The sequence below is a fragment of the Planococcus citri genome, chromosome 5 (genome assembly GCF_950023065.1).
Source record: "Planococcus citri chromosome 5, ihPlaCitr1.1, whole genome shotgun sequence".
NCBI classification, from domain to species: domain Eukaryota; kingdom Metazoa; phylum Arthropoda; class Insecta; order Hemiptera; family Pseudococcidae; genus Planococcus; species Planococcus citri.
This window is the reverse complement of record NC_088681.1, coordinates 23,968,315-23,985,206: the sequence shown is the minus strand read 5'-3', so window position 1 is coordinate 23,985,206 and position 16,892 is coordinate 23,968,315. Positions and strand designations below refer to the sequence as shown.

At 33.3% G+C, this 16,892-nt stretch overlaps 4 protein-coding genes across 5 annotated transcripts; 3 read left to right on the top strand and 1 right to left on the bottom strand.

Moving 5' to 3' along the window:
- Window positions 1-2,296: 2,296 nt before the first annotated feature.
- On the top strand, window positions 2,297-5,608 carry LOC135848883 (acyl-coenzyme A thioesterase 9, mitochondrial-like). Its single transcript, XM_065368962.1, has 11 exons — window positions 2,297-2,580; window positions 2,685-2,785; window positions 2,862-2,992; window positions 3,066-3,186; window positions 3,258-3,373; window positions 3,437-3,659; window positions 3,827-4,029; window positions 4,120-4,205; window positions 4,859-4,946; window positions 5,039-5,189; window positions 5,281-5,608. Exons 1-11 carry the CDS (start codon window positions 2,537-2,539, stop codon window positions 5,340-5,342), a joined length of 1,326 nt encoding a protein of 441 aa, XP_065225034.1. The 5' UTR covers window positions 2,297-2,536; the 3' UTR covers window positions 5,343-5,608.
- A 316-nt stretch (window positions 5,609-5,924) lies between these two features.
- Window positions 5,925-9,767, bottom strand: LOC135848885 (uncharacterized). 2 transcript variants are annotated; one of them, XR_010559450.1, is made up of 5 exons: window positions 8,505-9,177; window positions 8,350-8,428; window positions 8,165-8,256; window positions 7,338-7,578; window positions 5,925-7,144 (listed from the first exon to the last, which is right to left on the bottom strand). XR_010559450.1 is itself a non-coding variant. In XM_065368964.1 (5 exons), the coding sequence occupies exons 1-5, from the start codon at window positions 9,335-9,337 to the stop codon at window positions 6,771-6,773; spliced, it is 864 nt and encodes a 287-aa protein (XP_065225036.1). In that variant the 5' UTR covers window positions 9,338-9,767; the 3' UTR covers window positions 5,925-6,770. The 2 variants fall into 2 exon arrangements, 1 of the variants encoding a protein (XP_065225036.1); XM_065368964.1 differs by lacking the exon at window positions 8,505-9,177 and adding an exon at window positions 9,260-9,767.
- A 122-nt stretch (window positions 9,768-9,889) lies between these two features.
- On the top strand, window positions 9,890-11,035 carry Polr1F (RNA polymerase I subunit F). The gene is made up of 4 exons (XM_065368965.1): window positions 9,890-10,182; window positions 10,265-10,401; window positions 10,468-10,669; window positions 10,753-11,035. Exons 1-4 carry the CDS (start codon window positions 9,926-9,928, stop codon window positions 10,961-10,963), a joined length of 807 nt encoding a protein of 268 aa, XP_065225037.1. The 5' UTR covers window positions 9,890-9,925; the 3' UTR covers window positions 10,964-11,035.
- A 139-nt stretch (window positions 11,036-11,174) lies between these two features.
- BckdhB (Branched chain keto acid dehydrogenase E1 subunit beta) lies at window positions 11,175-13,161 on the top strand. The gene is made up of 8 exons (XM_065368963.1): window positions 11,175-11,482; window positions 11,562-11,639; window positions 11,713-11,915; window positions 11,993-12,148; window positions 12,257-12,428; window positions 12,506-12,651; window positions 12,733-12,819; window positions 12,893-13,161. The coding sequence occupies exons 1-8, from the start codon at window positions 11,380-11,382 to the stop codon at window positions 13,031-13,033; spliced, it is 1,086 nt and encodes a 361-aa protein (XP_065225035.1). The 5' UTR covers window positions 11,175-11,379; the 3' UTR covers window positions 13,034-13,161.
- Window positions 13,162-16,892: the final 3,731 nt, after the last annotated feature.

Genomic DNA, 16,892 nt, shown 5'->3' with positions numbered 1-16,892 from the left:
GCAAAAAGCAAGTCTTTGTCTTTGAGTTTGACAATATCAGCATAAAACAGGACTTTTTCGAAATCTTAAAATTTGTTTTTTTATAATATGGATTTTGGTGGATTTAATAAATTAATTAAATCCACGAGAATCTAAAATCTATTTATACTCGTATGTATTAGGGCAAAAGCTTTAATTTGAAAATGGGATTTGAATTTTACTGAGTATATTTAGAGATAGAAAAGGACTTCAGATTTTGAAATTTTGACGTTGGAACTTGGAATCTAAAAAGTGTTCAAAAACAAGATTCAAAAAACGTCCGAAACCCAGATTTTTGAGAATCCGCGTAAAAAAACATGTAGGTACTTACTTACCTATACTTGGGAAAAAAGCAATACTTCAAGTGTTTGGCCATTTTTTTTGGCAGAAAAACAACTTTTGAATAGGTAATTGTAATTCTCGAAAAAAATTGAAAATCTTCAGCAATATCGTCGAGCTGAAAAGCGAGAATTTGAAAAGCTGACAATTTTAGCAAAACGCAGCGTTTTCCTAATTCCTCTCGACAAAACGAGACTTTTTTGCATTTCTTGGGTTAAAACTAAAAAAACGAAAATTTTGAACAATTTGTAAAAAAAAGTAAGGCTTTTCAAAGTTTTTGGTTTTTGCAAAAAATGAAAATTTTCAGCAATTTGACTGAAAAATCAAGAATTTTTATCAATTTTTGAAAAAAAACAACTAGGTAGGTACAGTACTTTATTTTTGACAACTTTTGGAAAGGAAAAAAATTGAAAAAAGCAAACTGACAGTTTTAATTTTAGTTTAGCAAAAGTATAGGTACCTAGGTCGTCAATTATTATTAGTAAGAAATGATACTTATTCACAATCTTTGTCAAAAATTCCTGTTTTTTTTCAATTGTTCTGTTAAAGTGTGACCAATTTTTTGCGAAAAAACAACAATTTTCACTTTCAGCTAAAAGCGAGATTTTATTCGGGAATTTTGACAAAAGGTAAGTATGTAGTATTTTTTCAATTTTTTTTTTTTTTTTTTTTTGGTGTAGATACTTTTGTAAATTTACTACATTTATGTCATATCTTTATTTACAATATTTGACCCCCCTCCCCTTTAAATGAATATGAATGAAGAATAAAATAAGATAAGAATGGATGAATAAGTATCTCAGCCTCAGCGTTGATAATTGATATCTATATAGAGTCTCGAAGCGTCAACGTCAACGACTCTGGATGAAAGGACATTTCATCTCAATGCTTCTTTTTTTGATTTTTGTACACGATTAGTTAGATTTACAATGGAGGTACCTCAACGGTTGCCTATATTCAAGTTTTCAAGGGGTAACACTCGCGCCGTATTTGGTTGGTCTGGAGCCTGGTCTAGAAATTGAAGGGGCAACGATGTACGCATTTTGGAAACCCCCATTTTTGACTGAGGTTTCTCAGGTTTCTGGCACGACTTTTGTTTTCAAAAGGTTTTTCTCACAAAAATATAGCTTAGGTATTTCTGAAATTGAAGACTCCACAGGCAAATTAATTTTCATCGAAGTTCCAAAATTTCTTGAACCACTAACTAATTTGATTTGTGTCTTCAAAAGTTACACAAGAATTATTTTCAAAATTGACATAAATTTAACTTTTTAAAAATTTTGAGGAACTACAAAAAAAATCCCCATTTGCAGAATATAAGTAGTTGCCCGCAGCGCCTTTAGTTTAGGAGATGGGCAATTTTATCAGAGAACCTTTTTCGTTCGTCTCAAAAAATTATACCAGAATCCAAATCCACGGTCAAGAATTATTGGATTTTCAATTTTTCAAAAATCCATACACTCAGCCCATTCAATTTTCAGATTAGACTTACTTATGTCAGAAAACCCCGAATATCAGCTGCAACTGCTGCAACTGCTGCAAGTTGCTTTGTAGCGTACATTGAACTTGAACTTGAACAGTTGAAAGAGTACCCCTCGGAAGATGGACATGACTTACGAGCCTGCGAAATTCATCTAAAATTAACAAAATGGGAAATACATACGAAATATGTACCTACCTACTTGCTCGCTACAAAGTGAAACTGACGTAAAGTGTAATGTTCGAATAGATAGTTCGAAATTGCATTTACTTACACAAAATCAAAAATATATGGATCGAATCATTCTAAAATTCAATTACGCGAAACTTTGCCAAAAATAATTTCAAATTAGTCAATTCGTTCCGGCGCAAACACATGCAAAACTATTTGCAAAACCTGTCTGGCGGTCGCTGTGATAAGAAATGACGTCAGGCTAAATTCTTATCACTATCACTAGGTAAACGATTGGTCCATTCATACTTCCAAGTTAGTCATAAGTAGTTCGGTTCAGTCATAAAATTGCCAGAAGCACGCACTACGCACGAGAAGTGGGGAAAATCGTCTCATCTATTTCCTCGGTTTGCTCATAAAAAATAGTACAAATTGTTCAATAGTTCGATCGTCTCGTAATTAAATGGAGAAGTCATCTCTTTGAATTCTGTAATCTCCATTCATAAAATTCAGTTCTCATTCGTAAACATGTTAAAGCTTGTCAAATTGCAGTTGATTCGTAAAACCATCAGGTAATTAATTTACAATTCTGTTGTTGAATAAATTGATAATGTTAGAGATACGATATACCACGTTAATTTTTATCTGATTAATTAACACGTCTTGCTTGTTGTAGAGCTCCAAATGCACAAATTGCTCAAGCCATATCAAATTATTATTGTACCGATGGCACTCATGTGCAACCGCCGGTACTTTCCAATCAGAAAGTTAAACAACGTGAGTGATTTTTGGCATCTTTATGAACTATTCGAGTTTTTCTTTCTTTTTCTATTTTTAAAATTATTGTTCGCAGTTCGCGACAAAATGATGGAATTGATGGGTATAAGCAGAGGGTATCAACCGTTGAGCTTTAACCAGAATCGTAATCATTTATTGCAATATTTACCCTCGTCTCAAAACGAATTACCTACTCGATGCATGCAGGTTTGTTGATGCTTTAAATTAAATTTATACATAGAAGTAAAAATAAAATACAACTTTCCCTATAAATTCGTAGGACAGCTTCGACGATGCTCTAATTCCATTGAGTACCGATTACGATTTACAAGATAAATACGTAACGTATTTGGGATACATAAGATTAGGAAGAGTTATGGAAGATATGGATTTCTTCGCAGGTTCGTTACTTATTACTATTTCGGATCAAATTGTAGCGTTCAAAATAATCACTGGAAATTTTCAATTTCAGTTTGGTGTGCTATGAAACACTTGAAAAATCCGAAACAGCCCGTAGATCAACCTACTCCTTACGTTATCGTAACCGTTCTCGTGGACGAAGTACAATTCACTCAAATTATACCAAAGGTAACTAGAATCCAATCGCAATAGGTGAAAAAATTCGCCTACTCATCGGTCGTAATGTTTTAGCCCAACAAAGACATCAGAATTTCTGGCAAAGTGACATGGGCAGGTAGTACATCGATGGAGGTGACCGTATGGTTGGAACAAGATATCGAAGGCACTTGGCAGCGTATAACCTGCGCCGTATTCGTAATGGTGGCTCGAAATTCGACCAATACAGGCCCAGCTTTTGTAAATAAATTAATACCGAATGGCGAACGAGAAATAGCAACTTATAAAGGAGCCGAAGGTTCATATTTAACCATCGTCTACCGCTTTGCTTACTCGTAGTTCAACTGTGTAACATGGTATTGGGCGTTTTCAAAGCTTACTATATCGTAGACCTCTAAATCTAAACACTGTAAATTCAAAATATTCACTTATTCAAAAAATTGTACTTCTAATCTGTTTATGTAGCTCGAGCATTACGTCGCAAGACGGAAAAAATTGGAAATTTAATAAATAAACAACCGACGCCGGACGAACAAACGCTAATTCACGATTTATTCATTCGTACCGTCGATTTGACTGATCCGTTACTGGGCAGAAGAAAACTACCTGAGGGATGCATTTGGGTTGAGGATACAACCATGGTTACTAATATATTTTCTCATCCTGAGGTAGATACATCTATATATGCACTTTTTACTACCTATGTAAAGAAATACTATATTTAATCGAAATTCATTTTCGATTTTGTTTCATTGTAGGATAGAAATTTCCATAACAAAATATTCGGAGGATTTTTAATGAGACAAGCTTTGGAGCTCGGATGGCTGACTGCCTATCAACATAGGTAGCTTAATAATTTAATTCAATACCATGCTCAAGTTGTAAGAGTGGAAAATTGAGAATCATTTTAACGAAAAGTGTGATAAGTTAACTTGATGACAAGATAACGATTGTGTTAACATTGACACTTCTATTTTCGTATTCTGTTTTAAACTCAAGTAGGTAGTTGGCTCAACTCTTTCATTATCGGATACGATAAAATTTTTTTAAAAAAACAGTCAACTATGAACAAACTATTACCTACCTAAATCTATTTAAATATGATTGTTAATTACTTCTAAAAAAAAAAAAAAAAAAAAAAAAATAGGTTGCTTAAAACTCTCTCAACTATAATGAAGCTATCAGATGGCTTTCTTTCTCATAAGTAAATAATTTTCGAATGAATATCAAGGCTACGTAGTTTAATTCTAACGATAGTTTTACTTGCCTCATTAAACAAGTAGTTCACGTACATAATGTGAATCACAATTACAACAGCTGATGAGTATAATATGTATAACTCCACAATGTGTACATATTCCACCATTAGTTTTCATTTTTCCCATCATTGAATGAATAAATCACTCAGCTGGTGTGAATAATTATGGCTAAAGAAAATCATAAAAAAATGTTGTTTTCCCATTTCTAATCAAAATTTCAATTTTTATGTCCATTTAGCAAACACAGACCTGCTCTTCGGTACATAAATGACATTTCATTCAAGCAACCGGTAAACGTAGGTTCCCTTTTGAGACTCACAGGACAAGTAAGTCGAACTTAAGAAATTACTCGATCACCTTATCCAAAGAATTCGCCATTAAAAGTTAAACGCCGATGTTTCGATTTTTTTGAACACAGGTGGTTTATACGGAACAGCATTTCCTTCAAATTGTCGTTAATTGCGAAGTACTCGATCACATGAGCGGTAAAACCACTACTACTAATTCATTTCATTATACCTTCGAAGCGAATAACATAGTCAATAGCGTTGTTCCTCATTCCTATCACGGTACGTTATCCATTTTATGTCAGTTTAATTTTCTTTTCCCTTTTTAAAAATATTTATCTAATTGGTGTTTTAATTTCTTATTTAATTATAGAAGCAATGATGTACATCGATGGTAGAAGGCATTTCACTCATGCAATCCAAAGTACCAAATAATCCACTCGGTGGCTATTTTTATACCTAAGTTTAATCAATTCCATTAATTTTGCTGTGCTAATTAATTCATTTTGTAAGTTATTTGGTAATTTTTCAACGAGATCCAGTCTTAAAATCAGTATTACGAGATAGGTATTTATAGGTTCCTACTTACTTGTGCGAAACGGTGTAACATTCCTGAAAGTTGCTAAAGTTACCAGATGTGATCAAATATTCATCTCGTATTATGAGAAATTTTCTAACGAATAAATGGCTTAGGATGATTCGTTTTTTTCTCTCGGTTTATTTCAATCTTAGAATATTTCGATCGATTCATTTTCAATGTAAAAAAAGTTATTCATCTATCGACTTGAACTTACGTAACATCCAATTAAAAAATTCATATTGCGTCGAGAGAGAACATTGTTCGAATACCACAATTGCTCATTGTAAAATATAATGAGCACAATGTATAGTGAGTAGGTAATACATACTAGAAAGGTTTGTGATCGATGATGTATGTTTGACGTACCTACTTCGTGACTCGATCAAAATCCTATATTTTTATGTATTTTTCAAAAATGAAACATTGGATGTGGGTGATTTACTTGTTACAATCATCATTTATTAGAACCAGGTAAGAGAATAAAACATGATAAGACTATATTTTACCATCTTACGATCATAATCGTTGCATGAATTGTAAACAAAATTTAGCGTATCGCAAACTGACTCTAAAATCAGCAGAAGCGACGATACATCATCCGTACATCTTAATCAATCGATATCCATCGCCATGAAACGACAACGCCAACAAGATTCAAATTACAATTCGAAAGAATCTACGGAATGGGATTACGACGACAACGACGACTCATCTTCTCAATCGTGTCCTCCAAGAACTGATGAATGTCCTCCATGTCCACGACCAAGGCCTACCTATCGACCACGAACCACTACATCTACAACTTGTCCTCCTTGTCCAGAATGTCCAAGGTGCCCAAGTTGTCCAGTATGTCCAGTGTGCCCACCATGTCCAAAATGCGCCAAATGTGTAGAGGAAGAGGAAGAGATAGAGATCAGTTTTGGTTGAGAAAAATGTCTCGTGAAAGTCTCGCTTTTTAAAATAATGGGATTTGAGGGGTTCACATACATTTTTTTTTATTCTCAATATATTGCATTCGGTTTCAGATTACTTACTTTGCTTATTTACCTATTTATTACAATAACTTTGTTTCAAATTTTTCAAAAAGAAAAACTCCTGACTTGAAAAAATTTGATTTTCAGAATACGCTTTTTGCATTACCTCTTCAACAGTCATGTGAAGAATTTATCATTTTTCAGGAATGAGAATTTTTGTAATTTTATCCATAAAGAAATAAAAAACCTTCCGACTTGTCAACGAATGAACTGGCAAGGGGTGGGTAGGTACCCAGACCTACGCACACACTACACGTCTATGCCCTGCACTGGTGTACTTGGTGTAATCTTCGTACTGGTTGCTGAGAATTTTTCAACAGTTCGCTGATTGGTATTAACATTAAATAATTCTTTGGAATCAAAACACCAAATCCGAAACCTCATAATCCGAAACCCAAATCCAGAAAATATAGGCTGTGTGGGCACCTCGGAGGCAATATTTTTCTGCGCACTCTTCTTTTGCCCACTTTTATGTGAGACGTCATCAGCTTCTTTGGCGTCTTCGATTGCAACGCGAAAGCGAAATACATCGCATGCATCCCAAATTGTAGGTTCAAGATTTTTTCTTATCACTTCAAATTTTAAGTAACTGAGGAATACTAATGTTGCAAGAATATTGAAGCCTGAAATGAAAATAAATAATGTGATATACATATGTGTTATAAGCGATGAAGATGTAGGCATTTTAAAATACATTTTTCTAATGTACCTATAGTACTTAATGCACTTGTAGTATATATATATGTATCACTAGGAGTATCACATGAAGCACTTTGAAAATTGAATTATGTAGGTAGGTACTAGGTAGGTACTCACATAAATGTAATGTCCTTAAATCACTTTGAAATATTAGTGTCATGAATTCACAACCTTTCTGAGCTTCTTTCTGATGATTATAATTTCCAAAGATTACCTCTGAACACCTTTCTGCTTCCTCGCACAATTCCTTAAATGCATTTTGCTGATCCGCTTTCAAACTGATCATAAACTTGAAAATTGCACCATATACTTGGGCAGTACTGCCGAATAACAGAGAATATTTGAGTACGGAACGCTCCTTTCAAAAAAACAAAAAACAAAAAGCCATTTAATTTCTAATCAGCTATTATTAATATAGAGATTATTTATTCCACTAATATAAAGTAGTTTCAATATTGTCAATTAGGTATATTCCATAAATAAGTTCTCAAACTTCTGCATAGGTAGGTAAAGAACGGATTTTCATTACAGTTTTTAATTTCATATGATCGGAAAATGAATAGTTTCCTAGACAGTTTTCTGAATGGAAAATACGTCTTTAACGCATCTATCTGAACATGTAACTGTTTTCCACGCTTGTTCACAAATTCTAAATTAACAATTTTTAAAAATTTCAGCATTTATTTTCCTCTCATATGAAATTAAAATAGTATACTATTACCAAGCGGTATGACGATAGACAAATAAATTCAGATATGTTCTTTTTATACGAATTTTGGCAGATTTTCGAAAATCTGGATTTTGGATGTTTTTTAAAATCTTTTTTTCCAACACCTTTTAGATTTCCATTCATATGTCAATTTAAAACATCAATGTCACTTCAGAAACAAAGGGTTGGACATGTAAGTAGGTTATTACTACAGTATAGTATATAGGAAACTTACATTAAAATGAAGACATATAATTGTAACCAAGTGGATGAAACTTTGTGCTCCTAAGACTACCATGTAACTTATAAGCAGCATGAATATTAGGTCTAAAAAAAAAAAAAAGCATAGAAATAATATAAAAAAAGTACTGAATGGAAGAATGATTTCAATTAAAATCAAAAATGAAACAACACGCATACCTTTAGACCTATAATGTTTCGTTACTGAATCAGTCAAACCAGTCTGGAGTATTGTTGAAAATTCCAAAATGTTGATCAACTATAAAAATAAAACAGATCTTGAAGTTTTGAACAAGGAGCAAAGATCTCATAAGTTATGATTCAAAATTAGGTACCTATATCAATTCCAAGGAAGTATTAAATAAAATAAAAGCAAGCATGAATTTTTCAAGAAACTTCCGTTTTACCTCGTTAAATTGTCATGTCATCAAAATTTTTGACTGCCTACAAGTACCTACCTTCCACTTATGACTTACCATTGAGGTATTGCTACTATTCAAGTACCTAATCCCTCTCTTTTTTTCTTGTAAAATTCTCATGTATTAAAATTATGACAATTATTAGAGTCTTATAACGAAGAATTTTATTTTTATCAAACTTCTATAGACAAGTGAAAAACAAATTCGTAGTCATCAAGTTCAAATTCTATCAAAATTCATGATCACAACATAACTTTCATGAGAAATTGATCACCAATTTTGTTTGTCTTGTGTGATGGGAATTTTGAAAAAATTCTTTGCCACTTAGCGGGACTCTAGGTAATTTACATTTTCTATTATTAAAAAAAAAAAATGGAACTAATTAGAATAGAAAAGTGATGAATTTTGGTGAAAAATACCTCGAGAGGCAAACCGCAAAAACCTATAAACCTAAATAAAACTGAAAAAACAACCTAGACTGAAAAGAGAAACCCAAAATTGAACCGAAAAAATATCGCTTTTTATCAAAGTGTTTTCAAAAATTAAAATTAAAATGGATAAATACTTATTACCTATAGGTTTGGGTATCCTGAGTACCTACCTACTTGAGAAATGAAAAAATAATTTTAAATATCACAAATTTATTTTAACATAACAATGAGCTTACTCACTTCAACCAAATAAAGCATAATCAAAGTTGAGGGTCTGAGTGGGAAATAGAATAACGACTTAATAAAACAACAACACATTTCCTCAAATGCACGGAATTTGATGAAAATTAAATTAACATTAGTTTGAAACTTGTATTTTCTAATGGAACGGACGGGAATCGACCATTGAGTATTGTGCGAGCATTAGCAGGTGTCAGCTGACCAAGACCTAAGGGAGAGAATAGAGAACTTTCTTTCCGTATAAAGTAAACAAATTCGTTTTCCAATCGATTCTTTCTTAAGAAAACATCTGCCTTTGAGTCTTTTCACCATCATTAAAAAGACATGCGTAAACGCAATGCTATTTTCAGAAGCTTTTATGCTGGGCGCTGGGCTGTTGCTGGCAGTAGGCCCAAATTACGATTTTCTACTTTTCCAACTTTCCTGTCAAAAATTCGTAAATTTTTAATTTTTACAGTCATCACAATGTGATATTTTAGCAAAAATCTTTGAAAACACATCACTATCATTTTTTTAAAAAAATTAAATTTCAAAATTTAAAATAAATTTGATTTTGAACTCGCGTTAGTAATTACTTGTAATTACGCGTATTTTCTTATCAATCGTAAATTTTTCTTATCACAATAACATTGATAACGAAAGTGAAAGTTTTGTTCATTTTCAACCATGTGCGAACACGAAGAGAAATCTTCCCAAAAAATGGGTAAAATAAATTACAAAACGTCGAAAAATAAGCTCAAACGATTCCCTCTCAGTACCGAAGAATTGAATAAACTCAGTAAAACTGATTCCGGTATCGTACTTCGAAAAAATTGTCGCCACCAGTTGAAACTTCGATACGAAGCTACTCCAGTCAATTCGGATAATTTCAAGCAACATGTGCTGGAAGAACTCGATAAAAAAACACTGCGTTTCAATACTAAGTGAGTAATTCGCTTATTCAAAACATTTTCAAATGATCACGCACCTATATACTTACTAATCACTTCACGTTTCTCGCTCCAGGTTGAATGATATGATTTTACGTATTTGTAATATAAGAATTCTTCAACCCATCGAAGCTGATCGTTGTCGAAGACTAAATGTTACCTGTATCGCCGATATCTATGTGTTTAAGCCTCAGTGCGGTAGTATTTTATCAGGTAAATTCATTCTTCAACTTGGTTCATAAACATGTTCGAGTTTAACGCTTGCTCTTTGAATTTCAGCCATTGTCAATAAAAAAAGTGATAGTCATCTGGGTTGCATTATGTACGACATTTTCAACGTATCGATTATAAAACCAACAGAAATACCTTACTGTGATTGGCCTGGAAGAAGAATTAAAGTAAACGATCGTGTTGTTTTCAAAGTATTGAAAGTTGATGTGTCCGAAGTGATTCCTTACATAATTGGCGAATTAGTAACCGAGTGAGTATTTCATAGTTATTTATATCGAGTATCTTTGTGCAGAAAAAATATACCTATGGTAATTTTGTTCGTTTTTTTTTCAGTGATGTTTATCCATCGAACGGTCGCGATCGAGATGAAGAATACGATAGTGTGATAAGTACGGATTATAATAGCACAGGAACATCGGGAGACCAATACTCTGAACTTGATGATTTAATCGAATCTGCTGAAAAACAAAAACCTAAAAAAAGAAAATTATCTTTGAAAACGCCGACTAGAGATATACCAACGAAGAAGAGACGTTTAATGTGATACTTTGAACATTGTGAACCAATCTGTTTTTTATTATTTTACTTCAACGCTTATTAAATTTTTATATTCGAACGCTTCTTTTTATTGCGATACCTAATCGTTCGCTTTTGAAAGACTTACGCGTGCGGCGTAATTCAATTCTCATACCTACTGGTTTTAGCTTTGTTCTGTACGTAAGTGTATATCTCACTATCGTAATTTAAACACTGATAACATTGTAAATCGTGTACAATCGATTTTCATGTTAATTATACTTCTAATAAGTTCTAACGAAGTCGTCATTACAATGAACAGTTCCTACCGAAACCTATTTTAAAAACTCCACATTATCTACGTACCGAAACGGTGTATTTTTGAATCGCATATGTGTACGCGTTTCATCAAATGTGCGTTGATTTTTCGTTATAAAATTCAAAATGAATATCGGAAAAATTAAAATATTATTTTCTAATACTAGACAAGTGAAACGTATGAGTTCGTTTTTCACTTATCATCCTGATCGAACACCGGATCATATGGGTAACATTGATTATTAATTCAATTATCATTATAGTTATCATTAATTTACCTAGTAAACAACTCAAATTTTTTTGGATAGGTGAGACACGAAAATTAAACATGTTTCAAGCTATCAATAACGCAATGGATATCGTTTTAGAAAAAGATTCTACTGCAGGTAATATTTGGAGAAGGGGGATTGCTCATCTGAATCGACCTTTTGGCCTGTTATAAATAATACATTTTTTCAGTGGTTTTCGGCGAAGATGTAGGTTTTGGTGGAGTGTTTCGTTGTACGATAGAATTACAAAAGAAATATGGAAAAGAACGTGTTTTTAATACACCATTATGCGAACAAGGTATTGTAGGATTTGGCATAGGCTTGGCAACTTGTGGAAGCACAGCTATTGCTGAGATTCAATTCGCTGATTATATGTTTCCAGCTCTAGATCAAGTATATTTTTTTTTTACTTTTTTACCTACCTACCTACTTGTAATAAGAAATTAAAAATCAATACTAACGATTTGTAGATATGCAACGAAGCAGCAAAATATCGATATCGAAGTGGTAATTTGTTCAACTGTGGTAAACTGACGATTCGTACGCCTTGCTCAGCCATTGGTCATGGAGCTCTGTATCATTCCCAAAGTCCAGAAGCATATTACACTCACACGCCTGGAATAAAAGTAAATAAAATTGTTTCGATTCTATCACTTCTTGTCGAACATGAATTATCTTGTCCATAACCTAAAAACATGGGTGATGCAAGTTCAAAAATATTGCACTTTTTTCAGATAGTAATACCAAGAGGTCCTGCGAAAGCCAAAGGATTACTATTAGCTTGCATAAGAGATAACGATCCTTGTTTATTCTTCGAACCTAAAGCCTTATATCGAGCTGCAGTTGACGAAGTGCCCATTGCTGATTACGAAAGCGAATTAGGAAAAGCTGATATTTTATTAACAGGTAGGCATCGAATACCTATTATAATACAGATCTATTATTAAAATAGATCTACAGATTCATAAAAACTTGATTTTTAGGAAGCGATGTCACACTTATTGGTTGGGGTACTCAAGTACACGTGCTCTTAGAAGTAGCTGAACTTGCTAAAGAAAAACTGAAAGTAAATTGCGAAGTTATCGATTTAGTATCTTTACTGCCCTGGGATAAGCAGACAGTTGTCAACGTACGTATCACTTTTATACCACGTATGAAACGGTAAATCGTCGTCTTTAAACCAAATAAATCACCTCGTCTTGTTTTTTAGTCTGTCAAAAAAACCGGAAGAGTTGTAATCGCTCACGAAGCGCCAAAAACCAGCGGATTTGGTAGTGAAATTGCAGCAACGATACAGGTAAGTGATTTAAAAATTCAGGAAACTTAATCTTGTAAAATTATACTGATAATACGTGCATTTTTCTCTGCAGGAGGAATGTTTTCTTCATCTCGAGTCACCTATCGCCAGAGTCACTGGTTTTGATACCCCTTTTCCTCACGTATTCGAACCGTTTTATTTACCTAACAAATGGCGATGTTTTCAAGCAATCAAAGAACTAACGGAATACTGAAAAATACAATAACAAGGGTTAAGACTGCTGCGGTAAAGTGATATTAAACAATCGTGTTCGTTGACGATTGAATATTTTTACAATTTTACCATTTTTCATTTTAAAATAAAAACTTAAAAAATTAACAATTCTTTTTTTGCAAAATAATCTATTCGTAGATGAAACATTACCACATGCAGATGTAGGTATTTAATTATAAAGGGTTTGAATTAATTATTAAATTAATTACCACTATGATTGCCTACTTATGCCTATATCTACTCACAGAGTATCGTGTGATATACCTACCTATACTAAGTTGATATTAAGAAAGAGCTAGGGAGCTATCGTAATGAAATGAGTAAGTATACGCAAACTTTGAGAGACGATGAGAATGAACTTTATGAAAGATACTCCATGAAACGACACTGACCTACCTCAATGATGTGTCAACTCATGAGAAACAGATTAATTGGTGCGTGTTTTCATTTTAGAGTTAGACGATTTTTCAAACGTGTTATTAAAACGTCTGGTTATATCTACCTATTTATTTACACGTAGGTATAATGAGTACTAGACTATTAACATGAGCCCACAACTGCTAAAAGTCTATCTCTTATAATGATTTTCAAACTTCCAGAAGTTATACCTTAATTAATATTTTTAATGGACGTCTAATGTAGGTACCTATCTACTCATGTATTAGACTAATAATATTGTCTAAAATACATATTTAATCGCAAAGGAGCTTCTAAAATTAATCTTGAGTATCCCGCAGTAAAATTTGACAGAAGGATGGATTTTAGAAGGTTTTTTTAGCACCATTTTGAATCTTGAAAATGATGAAAGCTCTTACAAGATTAACTGATAACATTTTTTCTACACTTCACGGTACTGAAGAAGTAAAAAATTACCAAGATATCTTTTTTATCAACTAACATAAGCACTGAATTGCGAAAAAGTGACTGGATATGTTGTCCAATAGTAGGTAACCCATTTACTCGTAACCCAAGCTTCAGCTTCTTCCACACTACAAGGATTCATATAGGTTAGAGGTGCAAAGGTGAATTTTTTCAACTCCTGAAAAAAAAATGAAACATTTGAAATTTAGATCATTGCAGTCTGCAATATGCATCAAACTGATGATTATTTTCGGCGTTGATTGACTATTATCTACTCGAAGCTAGCGTGTATCTCTAACTCTATACCATGCAACATTGTATACCTAATTCTCGCGTTCGACTTTGATTACATAACGCACGTGGGTATAGATAATTCTCTGATTCCAACACGCTAGGCTAGACGTCTGAGACTCCGCATATTCGAAATAATGAACTTGCGACGATGCAATGTTGTAATTGCTGTGTAGTTTGATACCTAGACTTACAACTTTATACATGTTAACCACAGCGAATACTCGCGGGTTTATGGTAAAATGATACGGCTACTTCGTTATATTCTCCATCTCCTGCTGCTGCTGCTCGTGTCAGAAAGAGGGAGTCTGATATACCTACTTGTGTTTATCAAGTGCCGCTAATGCTACAGTATAATTGCTGTGAAGGTATGCAAGGTCGCCATTCAGGTTACCTATGCTTTCTTTTACATCCCACTGGGATGGAAAATTGGTACGATTTTTCATTAATTTTTGGGCAGAGAATTTATGAAAATATGATTCTTTTTTTTTTAAAGAGGAGGGTGCGCGTTTTTAACAATTTTTTTTTAAAAATTACTTTTGTGAACTATGTAGATACCTACGTAAACATTTTTTTTTTTCGTTGATCGACCATTCTATTCCAATTTTTTTCTCCTGTGAGCATATAAGCCTCCGTCTCCAATTTTCAGGAAGGGTGTAATATTTTTTTTGTTCCATGAGCCACTATATAGTTGACATTTTCAATCATTGTTTGGAGCACTGCATTGTTGACTAACGAGTACTATATAACTGCCGTCATCTTAAATTTAATTAGCCTTCTGCGAGTCTTGAATTTGTGTATTCAATAACTCACGAAGATCTTGTAATTCTATCATCTAAACAAAAAAAAATTCAAAAACAGAGATACTTTTAATGTAACAATTTGTAGAATCAGGTAGGTGCCTACGTTATTATTATAGCCATTTTTTCCAAAAAAAAAAAGGGGGCGAAGAATAAATCCCTACACAGACACTTTTAATCGCGATATAAACTTTCACTCAACTTTTCACACCCTCGAGAAAATGCGGAATACTTAATCATTTGTAAATATTTGTCGTAAAAGCTTTACGAGCCGACGTTTTCTGCATAAACTGCAACGAAGCGGTATAAAAGTTATATAAGTCTGTGTCAACTTTAATTAGGTACGCGTAGGTGATTTCATTACAGCTATTCTCGGTCATATATAAACTAGTATGTATAACCCTCGCTCGTATATACACTTCGACCGCATTAGTGTAGTTACACCTATTAATTAAATACAATTTGAATTGGAAATAATTAAAAAGCGTTAATAATCGCTCGTACGTAATGTCAGTTGGACAAATATCTTACACAGTTACCTACATTATTAACCAACAGACTACTTAATATGCCAAATTATATAGCTGATAATATTTAATATTTTCGATTAATCATTCGCACATTATTATGCCCTATAATGTCGGTTAAAAACCGTTGAAAGATTGACGCTCCATACCTACTACCTTTTTTTTTTTTTTACTTTACATAAAACTGGTTTCTCTAGCATCCGAATCTTTTTAACCTACGATAGTACATACGATTAATATAATATCCAAGTTCAAAACGGTCAGCTGGTCCTGGTGTTTTAACCTTGAAACAAATGGCAACTGCTTGTATGTATCTGATGTGTCTACTAATTCTACTAGGTATCTACAATTTTTTGAAAAAAAAGAGGAAACAGGTATAGGTATACGAGTTGGTAAAATGATATGTAGGTATTATATAGAACCGCAGTATAATCTAAATGCTGGGTAGCATAATATTGGAGGAGCTCAATTAATGTGTAATTTTAAACTTTTCAAAGAATTTATACAATTGAGAGAGGTAAAAGGAACTGAACAACTAAACGATGCGGATCACTCTTTATAAAGATGGAAGTAGCAGCTTACTATTGACAAATGACCGAAACGTTTCGAAATTGAACACTTATTAGTCGGGGGGCCCGCATAAGGATCACCTGCACCCCTCCGCCAATCCTCCGGGGCAACTTTTTTCTTAAAGGGGGAGAGTCCTAAGGAACATTTCTACATTTTCTAGCCCTTGTCCTAAAAAAAAAGGTGGCCCTACTTACAAAATGGCAGCCGAAATCGCAGATTTTGCGTTCCAACATAGGACTTGCATGAAATTTTTTAATGCAAAAATTCATCACCTGTCCAAATTTCAAGCGCTAAAGTGCCTTTTTCGATTTTTGGTGAATTTTTGAAAATCAAATTTAGGTCAAAAATGAGGGAAAAATCAAAATTTTATCAAATTGACCAAGAAAGTTGAAATTTGGGATATACTCTATTTTCGACATACCAAATCGATTGGAAACTGTTTCAACACATTTTGAGTAGTTCTGGAGCCTCCAGCAGATTTTTGGAACTCGAAATTTCCACAAAATTTCATCAAACGAAGATGGAAAGCCGAAATTTACTCTGCCAAGTAATTTCAATACGCTACGAAGTCAACTGCAGGTCGATTTCAAGTCATTTTGGACCCTCCAACGATTTTTTGAAAATTACTGGAGCATCCAGTAGATTTTTGAAACTGGAAATTTCTCCAAAATTTCCTTCGCACTCCAAGTTTGACACCCTCTGAAGACGACTTCAGTAGGGTTTAAGTCATTTCGGAGCCTCCAGCAACTTTTTGAAAATTACTGGAGTCTCCACCAGATTTCTGAAAATT